General features: G+C 56.4%; 2 protein-coding genes across 5 annotated transcripts; one reads left to right on the forward strand and one right to left on the reverse strand.

Moving 5' to 3' along the window:
• Nucleotides 1-1,348: 1,348 nt before the first annotated feature.
• Nucleotides 1,349-3,216, reverse strand: LOC148654278 (ferritin, middle subunit-like). The gene is made up of 4 exons (XM_088646414.1): nucleotides 2,951-3,216; nucleotides 1,953-2,099; nucleotides 1,701-1,826; nucleotides 1,349-1,596 (listed from the first exon to the last, which is right to left on the reverse strand). The coding sequence occupies exons 1-4, from the start codon at nucleotides 3,050-3,052 to the stop codon at nucleotides 1,438-1,440; spliced, it is 534 nt and encodes a 177-aa protein (XP_088502540.1). The 5' UTR covers nucleotides 3,053-3,216; the 3' UTR covers nucleotides 1,349-1,437.
• Nucleotides 3,217-8,636: 5,420 nt separating this feature from the next.
• Nucleotides 8,637-24,927, forward strand: LOC148654279 (synaptotagmin-1-like). 4 transcript variants are annotated; one of them, XM_088646350.1, is made up of 10 exons: nucleotides 8,637-8,917; nucleotides 16,186-16,375; nucleotides 19,544-19,615; nucleotides 21,240-21,415; nucleotides 22,116-22,226; nucleotides 22,364-22,531; nucleotides 23,074-23,241; nucleotides 23,392-23,509; nucleotides 23,722-23,855; nucleotides 24,558-24,927. In XM_088646350.1, exons 2-10 carry the CDS (start codon nucleotides 16,195-16,197, stop codon nucleotides 24,765-24,767), a joined length of 1,338 nt encoding a protein of 445 aa, XP_088502476.1. In that variant the 5' UTR covers nucleotides 8,637-8,917; nucleotides 16,186-16,194; the 3' UTR covers nucleotides 24,768-24,927. The 4 variants fall into 4 exon arrangements, with proteins under 4 accessions (XP_088502476.1, XP_088502478.1, XP_088502479.1 ...); XM_088646352.1 differs by having other exon boundaries at nucleotides 8,646-8,917; nucleotides 19,544-19,558; XM_088646351.1 differs by lacking the exon at nucleotides 8,637-8,917 and adding an exon at nucleotides 9,121-9,276.
• The last annotated feature ends 270 nt before the right edge of the window (nucleotides 24,928-25,197 follow it).

Consider the following 25,197-nt stretch of genomic DNA (forward strand, 5'->3'; position numbering starts at 1 on the left):
GTTCAGGGGGCAGGGTTAGCGTCGCTCTGGCCTTGAGCACTGGGTCGGTGTGCAGGGGCCAGGGTTAGCGTCGCTCGGGCCTTGAGCACTGGGTCGGTGTTCAGGGGGCAGGGTTAGCGTCGCTCTGGCTTTGAGCACTGGGTCGGTGTTCAGGGGGCAGGGTTAGCGTCGCTCTGGCCTTGAGCACTGGATCAGTGTGCAGGGGGCAGGGTTAGCGTCGCTCTGGCCTTGAGCACTGTGTCGGTGTTCAGGGGGCAGGGTTAGCGTCGCTCGGGCCTTGAGCACTGGGTCGGTGGTCAGGGGGCAGGGTTAGCGTCGCTCTGGCCTTGAGCACTGGGTCGGTGTGCAGGGGCCAGGGTTAGTGTAGATCTGGCCTTGAGCACTGGGTCAGTGGTCAGGGGGCAGGGTTAGCGTCGCTCTGGCCTTGAGCACTGGGTCGGTGGTCAGGGGGCAGGGTTAGCGTCGCTCTGGCCTTGAGCACTGGGTCGGTGTTCAGGGGGCAGGGTTAGCGTCGCTCGGGCCTTGAGCACTGGGTCGGTGGTCAGGGGCCAGGGTTAGCGTCGCTCTGGCCTTGAGCACTGGGTCGGTGTTCAGGGGGCAGGGTTAGTGTCGCTCTGGCCTTGAGCACTGGGTCAGTGTTCAGTGGGCAGTGTTAGGCCTGAGGCAGGTTTCCTGCAAGGCTGGCTGGTGCTTCCTGCCCCTGTGTTCCAGGCCTGCAGCTGTCCTGGGAGGGCGCAGGGCTGCCTGCAGTGGTGCTGCTGGGGGTGGTATCCCAGAGCCCCCTCACGTGTCAAATGGGTTGTGTTTCAGTTCCACACAAGCTGCCATGCTGGAGCCACAGGGATAGGGCTGATCTGTGCTCGTTTTCTCCCGTTTCATGCTTAGAATGTGGGGGGCAGGTCTTCTATAAAACATTTAATACTGAAGTCGGTACCACAAGTGTAATCTTTATTTGAAACTAGACAGTGGTCTGTATTACTTTGTAAATCACTGCGGACCCCACAGTGTCACAGTGCTGGGGTACAGAGGATCTCGGGGTGTGTGTATGAACCCCACAGTGTCACAGTGCTGGGGTACAGAGGAGCTCGGGGTGTGTATGAACCCCACAGTGTCACAGTGCTGGGGTACAGAGGAGCTCGGGGTGTGTGTATATGATCCTGTAACCCACAGCTCCAGCCCAGTGTGATCAGACAGCACACAGCAGGAATGACAGATGTCTGAACTCAGTCTGGATCTTCAGCAAAGGACCTGCAGTACACACCCTGACTGACCGACTGCACCCCTGCTCTTCCCAGAACCCCACCCCTCCCCCCCAGGAGCCCCAACAAATCAGACAGCAGCAGCAGGCTCAGCTCAGCTCTTTATTAGCTCTTGTGCACAGCTCCCGTCTCAGACACACGAGCCCCAGCAGCTCAGGACAGGGCACCCCTGGGTGGTCTAGCTGCTGCCCCCCTCCAGGGTGTGCTTGTCGAACAGGTACTCGGCCAGGCCGTTGGAGGGCGCCCCCATCTTCTTCAGGTTGGTGATGTGGTCTCCCAGCTGCTTGATGGCCTTCACCTGCTCGTCCAGGTAGTGGGTCTCCAAGAAGTCACACAGCTGGACAGAGAGAGAGAGAGAGAGGAGGGGGTGAGCAGGACTGACCCAGCCCACTGGACACTGGCTCCTGACCGCGCCCACCCAGAGAGGAGCAGGACACTCACATGGGGGTCCACCTTGTCGGAGGCCAGCTTGTGCAGCTCCAGCAGGGCCTGGTTGACCTTCTTCTCCAGCTCCAGGGCAGCCTGCATGGCCTCCAGGCCACTGCCCCACTCGTCCCGCTCCGGCTTCTGCGCAGAGAGAGGGGGGTCAATACAGACACTCACTGACTGTTCATGCATCTGGGTGTGAGCAGTGGGCAGCTGGGCTCACTGGCGCTCCCTGTGGCGTGACCGCTGTACTGCAGGCGCACTGACCCGGATGTCCTGCAGGACGACGCGGCCGCCCCTCTTGTTCTGGAAGGCCATCAGCTTCTCCCCGTGCTCCCTCTCCTCCTCGCTGTTCTCCTTGAAGAACTTGTAGAAGCCCTTCAGGGCCACATCGTCACGGTCGAAGAAGTAAGCCTGGGAGAGAGAGGGAGAGGTGTTGATACACAGACGGACAGCAGGGTCACTGCGCTGTGAGAGTCCAGTGAGCTCGTTCGGCCCGAGACTGTGTGACGCAGCCCCCCCAGACACCCCAGTCCTGAGCGCCCCAGTGTCAGGAGCCGGGTCAGCTCAGCACCCCTCCGGTCACACAGACGAGCCGCGCTGGGTGTGTGTGTGTGTGTGTGTGTGTGTGTGTGTGTGTGTGTGTGTGTGTGTGTGTGTGTGTGTGAGTGTGAGTGTGAGTGTGTGTGTTTGAGCTGGGTGCCTGGCCGCAGTCCCGCTGTGTTCAGAGAGGCGCTGCTCTGTCATCACACCAGCGGGGACAAAGTCCTCCAGAGGCCAGCTTGACCGAGAGTCTGGTCTCCCCGACCTGCGCTGGAGAGGAGAGGGGTGTGTCTGTCCCCAGCCTGGCTGGACACCCCCGATACAGAGGCAGGGCCAGTGGCGCCCTGACAACGCCTGAACTGCACTGTAGGGACACCAGCAGCAGAAGGACGGGGCTGTGGGAACACTGCAGCAGGAGGAGCTGCCCCTAGAGACCCTGCTCACGCTGGAACAGCAGCGCCACTCAGACACACAGCCTGCTGCCCCAGTCTCTGCCTCCAGCAGCAGTCAGGAGCACAAGCAGCACAGAGCTCGTCTCGCAGGGGGACAGGAGAGCGCAGGGGACACACACGGTCGCTCGCTCCAGCTCCAGCTCTGCCATCTGCTGTGTCCCCGGGCCCGGGTTCGACTCCAGAGCCCTGCGCAGCCTGGAGCGGAGCAGACCTCTGCCCTGCGGTCTCCCAGCACGGACGCCAGACACCGGCCCCAGGCAGGATACTCACCATGGACTGGTAGGTGTAGGAGGCGTAAAACTCCATGTTGATCATGCGGTTGATGGCCAGTTCGCACTCCCGGCTGTAGTTCTGGCGGATCTGAGACTCCATCGCTGCTGTTGTGGGCTGGTCGGTCAGACGCAGATCGGAACAAGGCTGGACTGGAATGTCACAAGACCGGCTGAGCTCTGGGTGTCTAGGAGAAGAGGCACAGAAGCTCCGTTCAAGCACTGTTGAAGCAAGAACTCCTGAAGATCTTCAAGCTGTTGCCGAGACCTGCGGAGCTACAATTTATATTCTGACTGGGTGGGCGTGGCTCATGACTTGGCATTTCTGTGTCAGCCAATGAGAGGGCTGAGCAGAGGAGGGGGCGGGGACTAGGGGTGTGTGGCTCTGCTCCAGAAACCGGAGCCGCTGGTAGGAGGATGACATCAGAGTGTTTATGGAGCAGTTCGCGGAAGCGCATGTGGAGACGATTTTGCTACAGCACGGCGGTTCTGTACCGTACAGACCGATATGGACCCGTCTTTCCTCAGAATTGTTAAAGCAATCATTTGATCTGTGCTCGTCACAGCCCCAAGCACGATCTCTCACAATCCATCACTAAGCTCAAAGGCGAATTCTAATAAAGGAAGCACACAGCACTGGTTCTTGAGTTGTTGTTTTTCAGAGTCATGACAAACATCTTATCTGTACAGTCTGATCGCAGTGGAACTCGCTAGATCTGGCTGTGCTGCCTCACCCTCCTGAATTCCATGATCTGTCTCACGGGCAGATCTTCCAGATTGAGCAGATGTTTATCGGACGTGCTGACATGAGTTTTCCTTCTGTGACCTGAAAAAAGTTTATTCTAAGAAATTTCATTCTTTATCTTCTCAAAACTCAGCCCACTGAAGGAAAGCAAAACTCTACGTTTACTACATAGTGCAGGATTTACCACAGTAAATCATTCTGTCACAGTGTAGTAATTCCTCAGAATGACAATAATGTCAATCCAACGGACAATATGATTCATAAATAGTTCTACAGCAGACTCTTTCTGACACTGTGTGGCCTCTGTCCTGCTGGCAGAATTAATCGCACTGTTCGGTGTTCAGTGTGAGTCACGATCTCTTCTCGGTATCTGTTGTTCTTCTCGTCAGCAGCTCGAAGCCGAGATCAATTATTCATCTCCCAGGGGAGCTGTGTTGTCACGGACAGGCAGCGGGTGAGGCTGGGTGTCACAGTCCCAGGGTGGAGGGGAGCGTGTTTCAGCCAGGACTCCTACTGTGGGAGACGCAGCGCAGTGTGGAGCTGGGACTCACAGAGGGGTCTCTGATCGTGCACACAGCTCCGCTGCAGCACTTGGATATTATATCTTTGTCGAAGAAAACTGGGTCTTCGCTCAGGTTAGGAGACGGAGATCTCTAGTCAAGCAGCTGGAGGGGAGTAGAGCACAGAGTCAGGGTTTCCTCCGGCACGCAGGAAATATAGGAACACGTAAAGAGAAGATACACAACGTTTCGGCTGTGGAGCCACTCGACTGCAGTTACACTTTCCCTTGTGAACAGTACCTGTAGGCGAGACGTTAGCACATCACAGAAACACACAGGGCACGGGACACCCCCAGGCACAAGCCTGTCAAACACACGCAAACAGGACAGGAGGATCCTGCAATCTGCTTGATCCCTCTGGGAGAAAACACTCGGGGTCTACAGCACAGGCTTCAGCTGCGGAGAGTCAGCTGTCTCGGGTGCCTCTCCTGCACACAGTCACAGTCCTGACTCATCTCACCCGGTCTTCCACATGTGGACAGACCTCGCCTGTATGTGCCCCCCGCCTCGAGAGGGGCGCCCCAGTTCCAGTGCTCCTGGGACTGGTTTCGAACCTCTAACCTGTGCTGACATGGGGCGTCAGAGTGCAGGCCTGCAGGGTCCATATCGTTTCCGACTGGACCAGAACCAGGGCCCGTCAGTGACATCACACGGCCCAGTCAGCTGCCCCTCCGCCATCCCATAATCCCCACCAGCTCCTGCAGCCACACCGGGGGGAAGGGGGGTGGGGTCCGGGACTGGGGTACTGAGTACTGGGGGAATGCTGAGTCATGGTGAGGCAGGGAGGCGAGCGCTGAGTCGGCGTCACGCTCCGGGAGAGCCGAGGCTGAGCCAGTGTGAGCTCTGAGCCAGAGCCCTGTCTCTGCTCCCAGCAGCGCCGCGCTGGCAGAAGGGTGGGTCCTGGCTGTGCCAGGCTGGCAGCAGCATGACTCAGCTCGCCAGGGCCCAGGGGCCGAGGTGCTGACTCATCCTTCGTCCCCCTGACTCCAGGTGTGACAGTGCAGTCAGTCAGACTCCCAGTGCGCAGCAGTCTGATCCACTCCAGGTGTGACAGTACAGTCAGTCAGACTCCCAGTGCGCAGCAGTCTGATCCGCTCCAGGTGTGACAGTGCAGTCAGGCAGACTCCCAGTACGCAGCAGTCTGATCCACTCCAGGTGTGACAGTGCAGTCAGTCAGACTCCCAGTGCGCAGCAGTCTGATCCACTCCAGGTGTGACAGTGCAGTCAGACTCCCAGTGCGCAGCAGTCTGATCCACTCCAGGTGTGACAGTGCAGTCAGTCAGACTCCCAGTGCGCAGCAGTCTGATCCGCTCCCGGTGTGACAGTGCTGTCAGTCAGACTCCCAGTGCGCAGCAGTCTGATCCGCTCCAGGTGTGACAGTGCAGTCAGTCAGACTCCCAGTGCGCAGCAGTCTGATCCGCTCCAGGTGTGACAGTGCTGTCAGTCAGACTCCCAGTGCGCAGCAGTCTGATCCGCTCCAGGTGTGACAGTGCTGTCAGACTCCCAGTGCGCAGCAGTCTGATCCGCTCCAGGTGTGACAGTGCTGTCAGTGCTGTCAGTCAGACTCCCAGTGTGCAGCAGTCTGATCTGCTCCAGGTGTGACAGTGCAGTCAGTCAGACTCCCAGTGTGCAGCAGTCTGATCCGCTCCAGGTGTGACAGTGCTGTCAGTCAGACTCCCAGTACGCAGCAGTCTGATCCACTCCAGGTGTGACAGTGCAGTCAGTCAGACTCCCAGTACGCAGCAGTCTGATCCGCTCCAGGTGTGACAGTGCAGTCAGTCAGACTCCCAGTGCGCAGCAGTCTGATCCGCTCCAGGTGTGACAGTGCTGTCAGTCAGACTCCCAGTGCGCAGCAGTCTGATCCGCTCCAGGTGTGACAGTGCAGTCAGACTCCCAGTGCCCAGCAGTCTGATCCACTCCAGGTGTGACAGTGCAGTCAGTCAGACTCCCAATGCACAGCAGTCTGATCCGCTCCAGGTGTGACAGTGCAGTCAGTCAGACTCCCAGTGCGCAGCAGTCTGATCCGCTCCAGGTGTGACAGTGCTGTCAGACTCCCAGTGCTCAGCAGTCTGATCCGCTCCAGGTGTGACAGTGCAGTCAGTCAGACTCCCAGTGCGCAGCAGTCTGATCCGCTCCAGGTGTGACAGTGCTGTCAGTCAGACTCCCAGTGCGCAGCAGTCTGATCCGCTCCAGGTGTGACAGTGCAGTCAGACTCCCAGTGCGCAGCAGTCTGATCCACTCCAGGTGTGACAGTGCAGTCAGTCAGACTCCCAATGCACAGCAGTCTGATCCGCTCCAGGTGTGACAGTGCAGTCAGTCAGACTCCCAGTGCGCAGCAGTCTGATCCGCTCCAGGTGTGACAGTGCTGTCAGACTCCCAGTGCTCAGCAGTCTGATCCGCTCCAGGTGTGACAGTGCTGACAGTGCTGTCAGACTTCAAGAGAGCAGTCTGATGAGCCACAGGTTGTATCGTATCCATTCTTATAAAATTCGAAGTCAGCTCATTATCGCGGTTCATCAAACTCTCATTGTCTTTACACGTCTGCCACCTAGCGCTGTGTCTCAAACCGTTTCAGAGTTCGGCACACCTGAAGAAAGTCTTGGTCCCACCGCTAGATGGCAGCACAGAGCCATTCAGGATCCCCAGTGGCTCCCAGGACTAACGGCGTTCGCAGATTCTGTGACACAGGAGTGTTGGCACACAAGGGAGCACAGAGGAGAAGCGAGGGAGCCCGTGAGACCGACAGACACGCCGTGTCTTATACGAGAGAGACAGAGAGATGATTCATCCCTAACGTGTTTTGTTCTCTGCCTCTTAATCGGATTCTGTCTTCCCTACCTCTCTTCGGGAGACAGAGAGAGAGAGAAAGAGAGACAGAGAGAGGAGGGTGCATGATAACGATATTGATTCCTCTTCAGATCTTTTTAATTGCTTAATTGGACTGACCGACAGGAAGAGAGGTCGCGCGCGCGTGGGCTGGCCATCAGCGCGGGCGCAAGGACCGCATCTCTCCTGACAGCCCCGATATCCGAGTGGTTCGTGAAACCCCGAGGACCCTTAAACCCCAGGAGCCCGTGTCTCGGGGTTCACCTTTGACCCCGGGCGGAGCTGTTACAGGACAGTAAACGGGGTTTTGTCACGAAGCGCGAGGGCGGGGTCGTGGGCTCAGGCGGGGGCCCCCAGATCTTAAGTTGCTTATCAGACGTCGCTAAGCTGCTGTTTGGGGGCAGATAAAACAATTAAGAGTTTAAAAAAATACATCTCCCGCTTCCGAGCAGCAAAAAAAAAAAAACTCGCGACCCGGTCGTTCAATTAAGCACTTAATTAGGCAAAGGCTCGAGCTGCCGTGTAAACCAGCAGGTGGGGGGGGCTTCCTGCACCGGCTTCCTGTCGGGTTTCGTGTGGACTTAGAAGAGGTAAGATCCTCCTGCTCGCCTGTGAGGCTCTGCATGGCTCGGCGCCTCAGTACCTGTCTGAGCTGCGATCGCCCTGCTCCCCACCTCACCACCTTCACTCTGCTCATCCTGCTCTCCTGTCTGTCCCCCCGAGCCCGACCACACTCTAGGGGTGACAGGGCTTCTCCTGCTGCGCCCCAGAGCTCAGGAACTCTCTCCCCAAGGATATCAGAGAGTCTCCTTCTCTAAACTCCCTCAAATCCGGACTCCACACGCTCTTCCTCAAAGGGCTCCTGTTGAGCCGGTTCTGCGCGCCCCTGCTGACTAGTTGTGATTGTGTCAGCCTGCTGTCTCCTCGCCTGGTGCACGTTTTCTGTTAAGCGCTTTGAGAAGACACTTTGAAAGACGCTTTATACAAAAAGATGATGATGATGATGATTGTTGTTGTTGTTGTTGTTGTTGTTGTTGTTACTGCAGCTCAGCGGTGAGCAACACCGATCGCGACACCGGTTCCGCCCCCTGGCGCCCCAGGTGACAGCGGCGCCGGTCCGGGCCCGGTGGACCCGACAGCGAGACTCCGGGAGAGAGAGAGGAGGAGGAGGAGGAGGAGAGCGAGACTCCGGGAGAGAGAGAGAGAGGAGGAAGTGGAGGAGGAGAGGACAGGACAGGTGCTGCTGACGTGCGCCTCGCAGATGCATGGAGGCGTGGAGCGTGAATTGCGCACGGAGAGAGAGAGAGAGAGAGGGAGGGGGATAGAGAGGAGAGAGAGAGGGAGGGATAGAGGGAGGGGGATAGAGAGGAGAGAGAGAGGGAGGGATAGAGGGAGGGGGATAGAGAGGAGAGAGAGAGGGAGGGATATAGGGAGGGGGATAGAGAGGAGAGAGAGAGGGAGGGATAGAGGGAGGGGGATTGGGATATAGAGAGGAGAGAGAATTGAATTGAGAGAGAGAGAGAGGGATAGAGGAAAGAGGGATAGAGAGGAGAGAGAGAGAGGGAGGGGGAGAGAGAGAGAGGGATTGGGATATAGAAAGAGAGAGGGAGGGGAGAGGGATAGAGGGAGGGGGAGAGAGAGAGAGTGATTGGGATATAGAGAGAGAGGAGAAAGAGAGGGAGAGAGATAGAGCAGAGAGAGAGGGAGGGGGAGAGAGAGAGGGAGCGGGGGGGGGCAGGCTGAGCTGAGCTCGGGGCTGTCAGACCACACCGCACGGCCCGGCTTGCGCGCAACAGGCTGTCGGGGAGTCCAGCGGATCCGCTCGGGGCGCAGAGAGGTGAGTCCAACATGGCGCAGTGACGGGCCGCGCGGTTCCCCACTCCGATCCGCTCCTCCGCGCGGGCCGGCACCCCGGGCACGACGGCCGCACGCAGGTCAATGAGGACTAATTAGGAGCGGAGAGCCGGGCGCTGGCGGGCCGCCCGGTGCGACTTAAGTGCTTATCCCGGGAGATTGGACCCGCTTTCCTTATGCACCCCCCCAAGTGGCGCCGCTGCTTAGCAACCGCCGGGGGTCGGCGGGGAGGCGGCGTGTCTGTGGCGCTGACGGAGCCCGGTCTCATTCTCATCGCGCCGGGAAGAGCGACGCGACCCGTCCGCCTGCCGGGGTCCATGAGGCAGCTGGACCGACGGTACGGTGAGGCAGGCGAGGGACAGCCCCGAGCAGACCGAGCAGCGCGCGGAGCGGGCGGGGGGGGGGGAGGGAGACGGCCTCCGGGGGGGGAGGTTGGTCGACAAACAGAAGACTCCTCTCCGAGGCTGCTGTCGTGAAAAAGAAAACCGCCGCCGGGTGGTTTCCCGCTCGCTAACGAAGGCGCTGAACCGCTCCGGTTTACCGGTACCGGGCAGGACTGCGGCCGGGCCGGGCTGGGCTGCCGGGGGGGGTGGGCAGAGCTCTCCTGCTGGGCTGCGCGCACGCTGGAAGCGATTACAATCTAATTGCTTCGCACGACTCCGACACATCATTTGGAGAGAGATCCGGAGCGGTCAGCACTGCGGCCTCGCACTTCCGGGCTGCTGTGTGTGTGGAGCTTGTATGTGCTTGATCTGTGAGAGAGTCAGGGTCAGGGAGAGTCAGGGTGTAGAGGGGGTCTCTGTGAGAGAGTCAGGGTGGAGGAGAGGGGGTCTCTGTGAGAGAGTCAGGGTGCAGAGGGGGTCTCTGTGAGAGAGTCAGGGTGTAGAGGGGGTCTCTGTGAGAGAGTCAGGGTGGAGGACAGGGGGTCTCTGTGAGAGAGTCAGGGTGGAGGAGAGGGGGTCTCTGTGAGAGAGTCAGGGTGTAGAGGGGGTCTCTGTGAGACAGTCAGGGTGTAGAGGGGGTCTCTGTGAGACAGTCAGGGTGGAGAGGGGGTCTCTGTGAGAGAGTCAGGGTGTAGAGGGGGTCTCTGTGAGAGAGTCAGGGTGGAGGAGAGGGGGTCTCTGTGAGAGAGTCAGGGTGGAGGAGAGGGGGTCTCTGTGAGAGAGTCAGGGTGTAGAGGGGGTCTCTGTGAGAGAGTCAGGGTGGAGGAGAGGGGGTCTCTGTGAGAGAGTCAGGGTGGAGGAGAGGGGGTCTCTGTGAGAGAGTCAGGGTGTAGAGGGGGTCTCTGTGAGAGAGTCAGGGTGTAGAGGGGGTCTCTGTGAGAGAGTCAGGGTGTAGAGGGGGTCTCTGTGAGAGAGTCAGGGTGGAGGAGAGGGGGTCTCTGTGAGAGAGTCAGGGTGTAGAGGGGGTCTCTGTGAGAGAGTCAGGGTGGAGGAGAGGGGCGCTCTGTGAGAGAGTCAGGGTGGAGGAGAGGGGGTCTCTGTGAGAGAGTCAGGGTGTAGAGGGGGTCTTTGTGAGAGAGTCAGGGTGTAGAGGGGGTCTTTGTGAGAGAGTCAGGGTGGAGGAGAGGGGCGCTCTGTGAGAGAGTCAGGGTGTAGAGGGGGTCTCTGTGAGAGAGTCAGGGTGTAGAGGGGGTCTCTGTGAGAGAGTCAGGGTGGAGGAGAGGGGGTCTCTGTGAGAGAGTCAGGGTGGAGGAGAGGGGGTCTCTGTGAGAGAGTCAGGGTGTAGAGGGGGTCTCTGTGAGACAGTCAGGGTGTAGAGGGGGTCTCTGTGAGAGAGTCAGGGTGGGGGAGAGGGGGTCTCTGTGAGAGAGTCAGGGTGGAGGAGAGGGGGTCTCTGTGAGAGAGTCAGGGTGGAGGACAGGGGGTCTCTGTGAGAGAGTCAGGGTGCAGAGGGGGTCTCTGTGAGAGAGTCAGGGTGGAGGACAGGGGGTCTCTGTGAGAGAGTCAGGGTGGAGGAGAGGTGGTCTCTGTGAGAGAGTCAGGGTGCAGAGGGGGTCTCTGTGAGAGAGTCAGGGTGTAGAGGGGGTCTCTGTGAGAGAGTCAGGGTGTAGAGGGGGTCTCTGTGAGAGAGTCAGGGTGGAGGAGAGGGGGTCTCTGTGAGAGAGTCAGGGTGTAGAGGGGCGCTCTGTGAGAGAGTCAGGGTGTAGAGGGGGTCTCTGTGAGACAGTCAGGGTGTAGAGGGGGTCTCTGTGAGACAGTCAGGGTGTAGAGGGGGTCTCTGTGAGAGAGTCAGGGTGGAGGAGAGGGGGTCTCTGTGAGAGAGTCAGGGTGGAGGAGAGGGGCGCTCTGTGAGAGAGTCAGGGTGTAGAGGGGCGCTCTGTGAGAGAGTCAGGGTGTAGAGGGGGTCTCTGTGAGAGAGTCAGGGTGGAGGAGAGGGGGTCTCTGTGAGAGAGTCAGGGTGTAGAGGGGGTCTCTGTGAGAGAGTCAGGGTGTAGAGGGGGTCTCTGTGAGAGAGTCAGGGTGTAGAGGGGGTCTCTGTGAGAGAGTCAGGGTGGAGGAGAGGGGGTCTCTGTGAGAGAGTCAGGGTGTAGAGGGGGTCTCTGTGAGACAGTCAGGGTGTAGAGGGGGTCTCTGTGAGAGAGTCAGGGTGGGGGAGAGGGGGTCTCTGTGAGAGAGTCAGGGTGGAGGAGAGGGGGTCTCTGTGAGAGAGTCAGGGTGGAGGACAGGGGGTCTCTGTGAGAGAGTCAGGGTGCAGAGGGGGTCTCTGTGAGAGAGTCAGGGTGGAGGACAGGGGGTCTCTGTGAGAGAGTCAGGGTGGAGGAGAGGTGGTCTCTGTGAGAGAGTCAGGGTGCAGAGGGGGTCTCTGTGAGAGAGTCAGGGTGTAGAGGGGGTCTCTGTGAGAGAGTCAGGGTGTAGAGGGGGTCTCTGTGAGAGAGTCAGGGTGGAGGAGAGGGGGTCTCTGTGAGAGAGTCAGGGTGTAGAGGGGCGCTCTGTGAGAGAGTCAGGGTGTAGAGGGGGTCTCTGTGAGACAGTCAGGGTGTAGAGGGGGTCTCTGTGAGACAGTCAGGGTGTAGAGGGGGTCTCTGTGAGAGAGTCAGGGTGGAGGAGAGGGGGTCTCTGTGAGAGAGTCAGGGTGGAGGAGAGGGGCGCTCTGTGAGAGAGTCAGGGTGTAGAGGGGCGCTCTGTGAGAGAGTCAGGGTGTAGAGGGGGTCTCTGTGAGAGAGTCAGGGTGGAGGAGAGGGGGTCTCTGTGAGAGAGTCAGGGTGGAGGAGAGGGGGTCTCTGTGAGAGAGTCAGGGTGGAGGAGAGGGGGTCTCTGTGAGAGAGTCAGGGTGGAGGAGAGGGGGTCTCTGTGAGAGAGTCAGGGTGGAGGAGAGGGGGTCTCTGTGAGAGAGTCAGGGTGGAGGAGAGGGGGTCTCTGTGAGAGAGTCAGGGTGGAGGAGAGGGGGTCTCTGTGAGAGAGTCAGGGTGTAGAGGGGGTCTTTGTGAGAGAGTCAGGGTGTAGAGGGGGTCTTTGTGAGAGAGTCAGGGTGGAGGAGAGGGGCGCTCTGTGAGAGAGTCAGGGTGGAGGAGAGGGGGTCTCTGTGAGAGAGTCAGGGTGGAGGAGAGGGGGTCTCTGTGAGAGAGTCAGGGTGGAGGAGAGGGGGTCTCTGTGAGAGAGTCAGGGTGTAGAGGGGGTCTCTGTGAGAGAGTCAGTGTGGAGGAGAGGGGGTCTCTGTGAGAGAGTCAGGGTGTAGAGGGGGTCTCTGTGAGAGAGTCAGGGTGTAGAGGGGGTCTCTGTGAGAGAGTCAGTGTGTAGAGGGGGTCTCTGTGAGAGAGTCAGGGTGTAGAGGGGGTCTCTGTGAGAGAGTCAGGGTGGAGGAGAGGGGGTCTCTGTGAGAGAGTCAGGGTGGAGGAGAGGGGGTCTCTGTGAGAGAGTCAGGGTGTAGAGGGGGTCTCTGTGAGAGAGTCAGGGTGTAGAGGGGGTCTCTGTGAGAGAGTCAGGGTGGAGGAGAGGGGGTCTCTGTGAGAGAGTCAGGGTGTAGAGGGGGTCTCTGTGAGAGAGTCAGGGTGGAGGAGAGGGGGTCTCTGTGAGAGAGTCAGGGTGGAGGAGAGGGGGTCTCTGTGAGAGAGTCAGGGTGGAGGAGAGGGGGTCTCTGTGAGAGAGTCAGGGCGGAGGAGAGGGGTCTCTGTGAGAGAGTCAGGGTGGAGGAGAGGGGGTCTCTGTGAGAGAGTCAGGGTGTAGAGGGGGTCTCTGTGAGAGAGTCAGGGTGTAGAGGGGGTCTCTGTGAGAGAGTCAGGGTGTAGAGGGGGTCTCTGTGAGAGAGTCAGGGTGGAGGAGAGGGGGTCTCTGTGAGAGAGTCAGGGTGGAGGAGAGGGGGTCTCTGTGAGAGAGTCAGGGTGTAGAGGGGGTCTCTGTGAGAGAGTCAGGGCGGAGGAGAGGGGGTCTCTGTCAGAGAGTCAGGGTGTAGAGGGGGTCTCTGTGAGAGAGTCAGGGTGGAGGAGAGGGGGTCTCTGTGAGAGAGTCAGGGTGCAGAGGGGGTCTCTGTGAGAGAGTCAGGGTGTAGAGGGGGTCTCTGTGAGAGAGTCAGGGTGGAGGAGAGGGGGTCTCTGTGAGAGAGTCAGGGTGGAGGAGAGGGGGTCTCTGTGAGAGAGTCAGGGTGGAGGAGAGGGGGTCTCTGTGAGAGAGTCAGGGTGGAGGAGAGGGGGTCTCTGTGAGAGAGTCAGGGTGGAGGAGAGGGGGTCTCTGTGAGAGAGTCAGGGTGTAGAGGGGGTCTCTGTGAGAGAGTCAGGGTGGAGGAGAGGGGGTCTCTGTGAGAGAGTCAGGGTGGAGGAGAGGGGGTCTCTGTGAGAGAGTCAGGGTGGAGGAGAGGGGGTCTCTGTGAGAGAGTCAGGGTGTAGAGGGGGTCTCTGTGAGAGAGTCAGGGTGGAGGAGAGGGGGTCTCTGTGAGAGAGTCAGGGTGGAGGACAGGGGGGTCTCTGTGAGAGAGTCAGGGTGTAGAGGGGGTCTCTGTGAGAGAGTCAGGGTGTAGAGGAGGTCTCTGTGAGAGAGTCAGGGTGTAGAGGGGGTCTCTGTGAGAGAGTCAGGGTGGAGGAGAGGGGGTCTCTGTGAGAGAGTCAGGGTGGAGGAGAGGGGGCGCCCTGTGAGAGAGTCAGGGTGTAGAGGGGGTCTCTGTGAGAGAGTCAGGGTGGAGGAGAGGGGGCGCCCTGTGAGAGAGTCAGGGTGTAGAGGGGGGTCTCTGTGAGAGAGTCAGGGTGGAGGAGAGGGGGTCTCTGTGAGAGAGTCAGGGTGTAGAGGGGGTCTCTGTGAGAGAGTCAGGGTGTAGAGGGGGTCTCTGTGAGAGAGTCAGGGTGGAGGAGAGGGGGTCTCTGTGAGAGAGTCAGGGCGGAGGAGAGGGGGTCTCTGTGAGAGAGTCAGGGTGTAGAGGGGGTCTCTGTGAGAGAGTCAGGGTGTAGAGGGGGTCTCTGTGAGAGAGTCAGGATGGAGGAGAGGGGGTCTCTGTGAGAGAGTCAGGGTGTAGAGGGGGTCTCTGTGAGAGAGTCAGGGTGTAGAGGGGGTCTCTGTGAGAGAGTCAGGGTGTAGAGGGGGTCTCTGTGAGAGAGTCAGGGTGGAGGAGAGGGGGTCTCTGTGAGAGAGTCAGGGTGTAGAGGGGGTCTCTGTGAGAGAGTCAGGGTGGAGGAGAGGGGGTCTCTGTGAGAGAGTCAGGGTGTAGAGGGGGTCTCTGTGAGAGAGTCAGGGTGTAGAGGGGGTCTCTGTGAGAGAGTCAGGGTGGAGGAGAGGGGCGCTCTGTGAGAGAGTCATGTTCCAGCTGTGCTCCTCCTTGCTGGGCTCGAGGGTGCCGTGATGCTCTCGGGTGGGATCGTGGTCTCTGTGCTCAGGTGGACTGCTGGTGTGCGACTGTAGGGCTCCTGTGTGCTGATCTTCTGCGGTGGGCATCCAGAGGGAGACGTGCATTAATCCATTAGATCACAGTACCAATCATACCAGAACCAGGCTGTCCGAAACTGAGCTCGCACTGCAGAATGTGAATGCAAGGTGGTTCTTCAACTTTGTGGGCATCCTTTGTTGTTTCTTATGTACATCTTGCTTTACATACTGCTCCACTACAGCAGTAAAACTACATCGCCCACTAGCCCTTGCTGCAGCCACGAAGCTGGTGCATATGCCTCCTGTATCCAGGAGCAGCCTGGGAACAGTAGTTCTTAAAAATGCTCTGATTGGATTTTCAGTTCCTGCACTCTCATTTAAAGCCTGGATCCACAGTGAAATGAACACATGAGAAATTACAAAACTATCGCGGGGGTCATATAAGTTTATGAACAAGCAGGGACTTCACACAGACTACATTCCCCATGGTGCATGGCGCAGAGCCGCAGGGCACCATGGGAGATGTAGTCCGTGAGAAGTCCCTGCTTCGGCATAAACTTATATGACCTCCGTGAGAGGCTGTGGTTCTGGAAGCAGGAGAGCGATGTGGCGCAGCTGAAGGAAGTTTGCCATCTTGTTCCTGGAAAAGGAACCCTAATTGACTTAAGGAGAGGGAATCAGCTAAGTATGGCTGGAAATCCTATTAGTGGAGGTCACAGATAGAGCGCTTGGGAGATGTGCAGTTTAAAGTGCAAAGTCCATAGATTAAGGTCAGTGATATTATATCCAATCTGGAGCTGCTGTCTCTGAGGGACCCATGGTGAAGACTGCAGCTGAAACAGTAGAGAAATAGACTAGGGAAAAGTTCAATATATCTGCACTGTACAGTAACACTGCACTGAGAGAGAGGGGTTCATACACACACACTGACTGGACACTCCAGTACATGAACACTGCACTGAGAGAGAGAGGGGTTCATACAGACACACTGACTGGACACTCCAGTACATTAACACTGCACTGAGAGAGAGAGGGGTTAATACAGACACACTGACTGGACACTCCAGTACATGAACACTGCACTGAGAGAGAGAGGGGTTAATACAGACACACTGACTGGACACTCCAGTACATTAACACTGCACTGAGAGAGAGAGAGAGGGGTTCATACAGACACACTGACTGGACACTCCAGTACATGAACACTGCCCTGAGAGAGAGGGGTTAATACAGACACACTGACTGGACACTCCAGTACATTAACACTGCACTGAGAGAGAGAGGGGTTAATACAGACACACTGGACACTCCAGTACATGAACACTGCACTGAGAGAGAGAGGGGTTAATACAGACACACTGACTGGACACTCCAGTACATGAACACTGCACTGAGAGAGAGAGAGGGGTTAATACAAATATCATTTCAGAAAGCTACCTGAATAATGACTATTTTCCGCCAGGTTTTCGTCATGCGCTTATCCAGTATACGGGAGGTGAGGGCAGTACGACGCTCAGCAGAGCCCCACCACCCAGAGGTGTCGACTCCAGAGCCTCCTGAACACGTACAGAATGAGACCGGACCCGTCCATCACCACGACGTCTTCACACACATGAAGACGAAGTTCATGAATGAGCTGGGCAAGTTGCCAAGTGAGTATGATGGAGCGCGCCCCCTGCTGGTGCATGCGGGATAGGTCATATTGTAGCCCCCCAGTCCAGAGATCGCAGGTTCCAAGTACAGGAATACACACTGTTACAGTCAAAGCACAGACTGTGACATCGACACGTTCCATTGTCTCTGGATTTGAGATTAATTAGTTAATGATTGCGGGACTCCAATCAGCACTAACGAGGTAGCCTAAGTCAGGATCAGGGAGTGTGGCCAAAGGGATTAATGATGGCTCGATAAGCTAATCAGAAGCCATGCTGTGGCAGAAGGACTCCCAACATTTTAATACTCACTGTGTACAGCAGTGAGCAGATAAACTCCTGCGTTTTCATTTAGTATACAACAGCGTCTGGAAAAGCTTATTCATAACACAGAAGGGAGTCCAGAGCCCAGAACCCCAGTCCATGTGGTGTTTCCAATGGAGTTTACTGACACAGCCCAGTCCCAGAGCTCTAGAGATCAGACACTGACAGTGTGTGTGGAGTTTACTGACACGGCCCAGTCCCAGAGCTCTAGAGATCAGACACTGACAGTGTGTGTGGAGTTTACTGACACGGCCCAGTCCCAGGGCTCTAGAGATCAGACACTGACAGTGTGTGTGGAGTTTACTGACACGGCCCAGTCCCAGTGCTCTAGAGATCAGACACTGACAGTGTGTGGAGTTTACTGACACAGCCCAGTCCCGGTGCTCTAGAGATCAGACACCGACAGTGTGTGTGGAGTTTACTGACACGGCCCAGTCCCAGAGCTCTAGAGATCAGACACTGACAGTGTGTGTGGAGTTTACTGACACGGCCCAGTCCCAGAGCTCTAGAGATCAGACACTGACAGTGTGTGTGGAGTTTACTGACACGGCCCAGTCCCAGAGCTCTAGAGATCAGACACTGACAGTGTGTGTGGAGTTTACTGACACGGCCCAGTCCCAGAGCTCTAGAGATCAGACACTGACAGTGTGTGTGGAGTTTACTGACACGGCCCAGTCCCAGAGCTCTAGAGATCAGACACTGACAGTGTGTGTGGAGTTTACTGACACGGCCCAGTCCCAGAGCTCTAGAGATCAGACACTGACAGTGTGTGTGGAGTTTACTGACACGGCCCAGTCCCAGAGCTCTAGAGATCAGACACTGACAGTGTGTGTGGAGTTTACTGACACGGCCCAGTCCCAGAGCTCTAGAGATCAGACACTGACAGTGTGTGTGGAGTTTACTGACACGGCCCAGTCCCAGAGCTCTAGAGATCAGACACTGACAGTGTGTGTGGAGTTTACTGACACGGCCCAGTCCCAGTGCTCTAGAGATCAGACACTGACAGTGTGTGGAGTTTACTGACACAGCCCAGCCCCAGGGCTCTAGAGATCAGACACCGACAGTGTGTGTGGAGTTTACTGACACGGCCCAGTCCCAGAGCTCTAGAGATCAGACACCGACAGTGTGTGTGGAGTTTACTGACACGGCCCAGTCCCAGAGCTCTAGAGATCAGACACTGACAGTGTGTGTGGAGTTTACTGACACGGCCCAGTCCCGGTGCTCTAGAGATCAGACACTGACAGTGTGTGTGGAGTTTACTGACACGGCCCAGTCCCAGAGCTCTAGAGATCAGACACTGACAGTGTGTGTGGAGTTTACTGACACGGCCCAGTCCCGGTGCTCTAGAGACACACTGACTGGACACTCCAGTACATTAACACTGCACTGAGAGAGAGAGGGGTTAATACAGACACACTGACTGGACACTCCAGTACATGAACACTGCACTGAGAGAGAGAGGGGTTAATACAGACACACTGACTGGACACTCCAGTACATTAACACTGCACTGAGAGAGAGAGGGGTTCATACACACACACTGACTGGACACTCCAGTACATGAACACTGCACTGAGAGAGAGAGGGGTTAATACAGACACACTGACTGGACACTCCAGTACATTAACACTGCACTGAGAGAGAGAGGGGTTCATACACACACACTGACTGGACACTCCAGTACATGAACACTGCACTGAGAGAGAGAGGGGTTAATACAGACACACTGACTGGACACTCCAATACATGAACACTGCACTGAGAGAGAGAGGGGTTAATACACACACACTGACTGGACACTCCAGTACATGAACACTGCACTGAGAGAGAGAGGGGTTAATACAGACACACTGACTGGACACTCCAGTACATGAACACTGCACTGAGAGAGAGAGGGGTTAATACAGACACACTGACTGGACACTCCAGTACATTAACACTGCACTGAGAGAGAGAGGGGTTCATACACACACACTGACTGGACACTCCAGTACATGAACACTGCACTGAGAGAGAGAGGGGTTAATACAGACACACTGACTGGACACTCCAATACATGAACACTGCACTGAGAGAGAGAGGGGTTAATACACACACACTGACTGGACACTCCAGTACATGAACACTGCCCTGAGAGAGAGAGGGGTTCATACAGACACACTGACTGGACACTCCAGTACATCAGACACTGACAGTGTGTGTGGAGTTTACTGACACGGCCCAGTCCCAGAGCTCTAGAGATCAGACACTGACAGTGTGTGTGGAGTTTACTGACACGGCCCAGTCCCGGTGCTCTAGAGATCAGACACTGACAGTGTGTGTGGAGTTTACTGACACGGCCCAGTCCCGGTGCTCTAGAGATCAGACACTGACAGTGTGTGTGGAGTTTACTGACACAGCCCAGTCCCAGAGCTCTAGAGATCAGACACTGACAGTGTGTGGAGTTTACTGACACGGCCCAGTCCCAGAGCTCTAGAGATCAGACACTGACAGTGTGTGTGGAGTTTACTGACACAGCCCAGTCCCAGAGCTCTAGAGATCAGACACTGACAGTGTGTGTGGAGTTTACTGACACGGCCCACTCCCAGAGCTCTAGAGATCAGACACTGACAGTGTGTGTGGAGTTTACTGACACGGCCCAGTCCCGGTGCTCTAGAGATCAGACACTGACAGTGTGTGTGGAGTTTACTGACACGGCCCAGTCCCGGTGCACAATAACAGTTTCAAAGCTCCGGTCCATCACCTCTCTCGTGTTTTTTGTCCTCCATGCCATTTCACCTGGTTTCATTCCATCCTCGCTTGTCTTGTTTTTCTCTTCTCACTCCTGCCCTGTGGTCTGTTCAGATCACGCGCACAGACGTAAGTTCCTGGTCTTGCTCTGCTGCTCCGGCGTGTGGCTGAAACGCAGCTGTCGGAGTTCGTGAACCTCTTGACTAGCCCTCCTGCAGGGGCAGTGTCTGTAGCAGAGGGCAGGCTCTGGTGCCAGTGGTGGTATAGACACTATAGTTAGAGGAGTAGTGGCGCTTGTAGTACGAGCTGCAGGACTGGAGTGGTAGAGAAATCTCTGGTCTGGTCTGGGCAGTGTGGCTGTAGGACAGTTACTGTAGCATGACCCCTGCTACAATCCCCAACAAATGCTCAGCACAGCTCTGACACACTGAGAGACACAGCTCAGTGCTCGGTACAGCTCTGACACACTGAGAGACACGGCGCAGTGCTCAGGACAGCTCTGACACACTGAGAGACACGGCGCAGTGCTCAGGACAGCTCTGACACATCGAGAGACACGGTGCAGTGCTCATGACTGCTCTGACACACTGCAGTGTGGCTCCACAGTGCTCAGGACAGCTCTGACACTGCAGTGTGGCTGCACAGTGCTCAGGACAGCTCTCACACACTGCAGTGTGGCTGCACAGTGCTCAGGACAGCTCTCACACACTGCAGTGTGGCTGCACAGTGCTCAGGACAGCTCTCACACACTGCAGTGTGGCTGCACAGTGCTCAGGACAGCTCTGACACACTGCAGTGTGGCTGCACAGTGCTCAGGACAGCTCTGACACACTGCAGTGTGGCTGCACAGTGCTCAGGACAGCTCTGACACTGCAGTGTGGCTGCACAGTGCTCAGGACAGCTCTCACACACTGCAGTGTTGCTGCACAGTGCTCAGGATAGCTCTCACACACTGCAGTGTGGCTGCACAGTGCTCAGGACAGCTCTCACACACTGCAGTGTGGCTGCACAGTGCTCAGGACAGCTCTCACACACTGCAGTGTGGCTGCACAGTGCTCAGGACAGCTCTGACACACTGCAGTGTGGCTGCACAGTGCTCAGGACAGCTCTCACACACTGCAGTGTGGCTGCACAGTGCTCAGGACAGCTCTCACACACTGCAGTGTGGCTCCACAGTAAGAGACAGGGTGGGCAGGCTGCTCTGAGAGGTGAATCTCCTGGCCTGCCCCAGAACATAAAGGCTTCCAGCGAGCCGTGTCTGGATACAATTAGATTAAAGTCAAATTCCAACTCAAGCCTCTTTTCTAATTCAATTCTCCAGTAAGGTACACAAGACCCACAGAGCAGTGCTGCTCTGCAGGCACCAGAGCAGGGTCTGTGATAAAAGAGCTGGTTTGCTGTTGATAAATGTTGTGCGCTGTCTGAGGAGACGCCTGTGTCGATCTCTGCTGAGCGGGCTCTCAGAGTTGGACTATGGACTGGCGTTGCCCAGGAAACGGAGCCCTGTTTCCTCCCCCAGAGACTGCTGCTTAGCAACCAGTTCCTCCTTCTCATGAGCAATAATGAACTATATTTACAACTTCATCTGTCGACCCATCTCTCTCCATACAGTGTATGTTTATATATACAGTATGTAAGCTTATATATATACTGTAAGCCGATATATTCATCCACCACTTTCATTTGTCTTAACCTATACATGGATTCAAGATCTCTATTATCTATACCCCTGTTCACCATAGAACACTGTTATTGTACTGGAGTGTCCAGTCAGTGTGTGTGTATTAACCCCTCTCTCTCTGTCCCTCAGTCCCGCTCTGGGCAGTAGGTGCGATAGTGGTGCTGCTGTGTGTCCTGGTTCTGTGCTGCGTGTTCTGTGTCTGTAAGAAATGCTGTGGAAAGAAGAAGAAAGGGAAGAAGAAAGAGAAGAAAGAGAAGATCAACATGAAGGACGCAAACGACATGGGCAGCAGCTATGTGGACAAGGTGAGAGAACGCGGGTGCTGCCCTCTGCAGGCTCGGAGGACCACGTCAAAAACTTTATGAGGAGCCACATTGAATATTGCATGGTGGGATTTGTAGTCCAACAAGTAATAATAATAATAATTGCTTACACTTATATAGCGCTTTTCTGGACACTCCACTCAAAGCGCTGTACAGGTAATGGGGATCCCCTCCACCCCCACCAGTGTGCAGCCCCACCTGGATGATGTGACGGCAGCCATAGTGCGCCAGAACGCTCCCCACACCCCAGCTCTCAGTGGGAGGAGAGCAGAGTAATGAAGCCAATTCATAGAGGGGGGTTATTAGGAGGCCATGAGGGGTAAAGTCCAGGGGGGAGTTTGACCAGGACACTGGGGTAACACCCCTACTCTTCTCGAGAGACACCCTGGGATTGTTCATGACCACGGAGAGTCAGGACCTCGGCTTTTCGTCTCATCTGAAGGACGGCGCCTGTTTACAGTGTAGTGTCCCCATCACTATACTGGGGCATGAGGACCCACACAGACCACAGGGTGATCGCCCCCTGCTGGCCCCACTCACACCTCTTCCTAAAAAAAAGTAGCTGATTTTTTTTTAATCTGAAATGTGGGATTTCGAAACCATATTTCGCAAAACACCCTGTCTGGGCCGAGGGTCTTTGCCGGATTTGATTCCTCTTCCCGTTTTCCGGTGTGTGTCCTAGGTGCAGCCCGATGTGGAGGACCTGGACGGGGGCGGTAAGGCCTCGGACAACCAGCAGGAGAAGCTCGGCCGGCTGCAGTACTCCCTGGACTACGATTTTCAGAATGGACAGGTGTGTGTGTGTGTGTGTGTGCGTGTGTGTATGTGTGTCTCGAAATCTGTGTGCCTGTTTCACCGTGGCAAGCGGAGGAAGCTCACTGTCAGTCCTGTCCAGTCAGCGTGTCTGTATTACAAACATCTCTCTCCCAGTTGATCGTAGGGATTCTCCAGGCAGAGGATCTGCAAGCGATGGACATCGGGGGCACCTCTGACCCCTACGTCAAGGTCTACCTCATGCCGGACAAGAAGAAGAAATTCGAGACGAAAGTTCACCGCAAGACTCTGAGTCCCGTTTTCAATGAGACCTTCCACTTCAAGGTCAGTGAGCAGGAGCAGAAACAGGGAGATGTTAAGGATTGTGGGACAATGTGAGCTACACGAGCAAGACTTACAGCGACATTCGTCAACGTCAGTGACCAGGAGCAGAAACAGGGAAAGTTAAGGGACAATTGGATTTACACGAGCAAGACTTACAGCGACATTCTTCCAGGTCAGTGAGCAGGAGCAGAAACAGGGAGAGTTAAGGATTATGGGACAATGTGAGCTACACGAGCAGGACTTACAGCGACATTTGTCAACGTCAGTGACCAGGAGCAGAAACAGGGAAAGTTAAGGCTTGTGGGACAATGTGAGCTACACGAGCAAGACTTACAGCGACATTCTTCCAGGTCAGTGAGCAGGAGCAGAAACAGGGAGAGTTAAGGCTTGTGGGACAATGTGAGCTACACGAGCAGGACTTACAGCGACATTCGTCAACGTCAGTGACCAGGAGCAGAAACAGGGACATTCTTCCAGTCCCTGTAGCCCTCCCTCTGCCTTCCTCTCGCTGTGTACCCTGTCAATCCCTGTGTCCGTCTCAGGTCCCGTACGCGGAGCTGGGCGGCAAGACGCTGATGATGGCGGTGTACGATTTCGACCGTTTCTCGAAGCACGACGCCATCGGCGACGTCAAGGTGCCCATGAACAGCGTGGACCTGGGGCACCTGATCGAGGAGTGGAGAGAACTGGAGAGCGCGGAGAAGGAGGAGGTAGGGAGAGGGAGGGGGCTGGAGAGCAGGGGAAAACGGGGGGACCCCGGAGTACCGCTGGGGAGGAGGAGGGAGAGGAGGTGGAGGAAGGAGGCGCAGAGAGGGGCCATGTGAAATTCTCTCCCCTGAGTCCTGACTTCTCTCCCGCAGCAGGAGAAGCTGGGCGATATCTGCTTCTCCCTGCGCTACGTTCCCACAGCCGGGAAACTGACCGTCATCATCCTGGAGGCCAAGAACCTCAAGAAGATGGACGTGGGAGGACTGTCAGGTAATCTGTGTGTATCTGTGTGTATCTGTGTGTATCTGTTTGTGTCTGTGTGAGTCTGTGTGAGTCTGTGTGAGTCTGTGTGTGTGTGTGTGGGGTTCATGCTCTCCCTCTCTCCCTGCTCAGACCCCTCTGTGAAGTCAGTGTGTGTGTGTGTGTGTGTGTGTGTGTGTGTGTGTGTGGGGTTCATGCTCTCCCTCTCTCTCCCTGCTCAGACCCCTATGTGAAGATCCACCTCATGCAGGGAGGCAAGCGGCTGAAGAAGAAGAAGACCACCATCAAGAAGAACACGCTGAACCCCTACTACAACGAGAGCTTCAGCTTCGAGGTGCCCTTCGAGCAGATCCAGGTACACTGCCAGCCCACCCGGACACTGGGGGGCTGTGTCGCGACAGGGCAGGAGCGAGGACCCCCAGGAACTGCAGAACCAACCCCCACATCACTGACACCCCACTCCTGCCTCCCTCTCTCTCTCTCTGGAGCACTGACACCCCTCCCTCTCTCTCTCTCTCTCAATTCAATTCAAGGTGCTTTATTAGCATGACCGATGGGTACAATCAGTGTTGCCAAAGCAAATAAAAATAATAAAATTAACATGGAACAAGACAAAAAATAGAAGTAAAATAAAACCTACAGACATGTTACAGACATTTACAACAGAGACATATTATAAAATATTGACATATACTGTAGGCGGCTGGAGCATTATTGGGAGACAGACTCACTGTTCCTCAGGCTGTGACAGGAGATCACATACTGGGCTGCCAGATCAACTGAGTTCCCTCCTCCCTCTCCCAGTAGGATTGGGACGTGTTGTGATTCTGGCAGGTGTGGGAACTCTGGGATTGGATTACTCTGAGATGCGTTACTCTCTCTCTCTCTTTCTCTCTCTCTCTCCCTCTCTCTCTGGAGCACTGACACCCCTCTCTCTCTCTCTCTCCCTCTCTCTCTGGAGCACTGACACCCCTCTCTCTCTCTCTCTCTCTGGAGCACTGACACCCCCCTCTCTCTCTCTCTCTAGAGCACTGACACCCCTCTCTCTCCTCTGCAGAAGGTGCAGGTGGTCGTCACCGTGCTGGACTACGACAAGCTGGGCAAGAACGACGCCATCGGGAAGGTGTTCGTGGGCTGCAACTCCTCGGGCACGGAGCTGCGCCACTGGTCGGACATGCTGGCCAACCCCCGCCGGCCCATCGCCCAGTGGCACACGCTGCAGCCCGAGGAGGAAGTGGAGGTCGCGCTGAAGGGCAACGTCCGCTGACGTCACTTCCTGTCCGCCCCCACTTCCTGCCAACAGTTTCCTCCACTCCTGTGTTTTTTTTAAGTACGATAGCATCACATTGTATCAGTCTCCTGTATATTACCGACTTCCTGCTTGCCTCCTGTAATTCAATATTATATCATCATTATTTATGGACCTACAGGAGCTTCTGCCTCTGTTTGTTTCCCTCTGTCTCCTGCACGACGCTCTGTCCTGTCAGTCAGCACAGTGCGAGCTCGTCGATCGGCGGAATCCGGAGGGGCTGGGAGCAGGGCTGGGGGGAGAACAGGGTGCGCTGGTGCTCGGGGGGGGGGGCGTGGTCCGGGCGACAGTCCGTAGGGAAATCCAGAGGGGGAGCAGAAGTCCAGAGCCGGGAGACAAAGTTAAAAGCCGGAGTGGGATCCGGCGAGGGGTCGGGGGAATTAAAGGG

This window comes from Lepisosteus platostomus, chromosome 9, assembly GCF_059453375.1.
Source record: "Lepisosteus platostomus isolate fLepPlt1 chromosome 9, fLepPlt1.hap1, whole genome shotgun sequence".
In the NCBI taxonomy this organism is placed as follows: domain Eukaryota; kingdom Metazoa; phylum Chordata; class Actinopteri; order Semionotiformes; family Lepisosteidae; genus Lepisosteus; species Lepisosteus platostomus.

What these genes read in the sequence shown, in the direction of transcription:
- LOC148654278 (XM_088646414.1), bottom strand. Translation starts at nt 3,052, where the DNA reads ATGGAGTCTCAGATCCGCCAGAACTACAGCCGGGAGTGCGAACTGGCC. An exon ending in CCTACACCTACCAGTCCATG is followed by an intron (nt 2,100 to 2,950) that starts GTGAGTATCCTG and finishes TCTCTCTCCCAG; the next exon opens with GCTTACTTCTTCGACCGTGA. An exon ending in CCGACAAGGTGGACCCCCAT is followed by an intron (nt 1,597 to 1,700) that starts GTGAGTGTCCTG and finishes CTCTCTGTCCAG; the next exon opens with CTGTGTGACTTCTTGGAGAC.
- LOC148654279 (XM_088646350.1), top strand. Translation starts at nt 16,195, where the DNA reads ATGCGCTTATCCAGTATACGGGAGGTGAGGGCAGTACGACGCTCAGCA. An exon ending in GCTGAAACGCAGCTGTCGGA is followed by an intron (nt 19,616 to 21,239) that starts GTTCGTGAACCT and finishes TCTGTCCCTCAG; the next exon opens with TCCCGCTCTGGGCAGTAGGT. An exon ending in GCAGCAGCTATGTGGACAAG is followed by an intron (nt 21,416 to 22,115) that starts GTGAGAGAACGC and finishes TGTGTGTCCTAG; the next exon opens with GTGCAGCCCGATGTGGAGGA.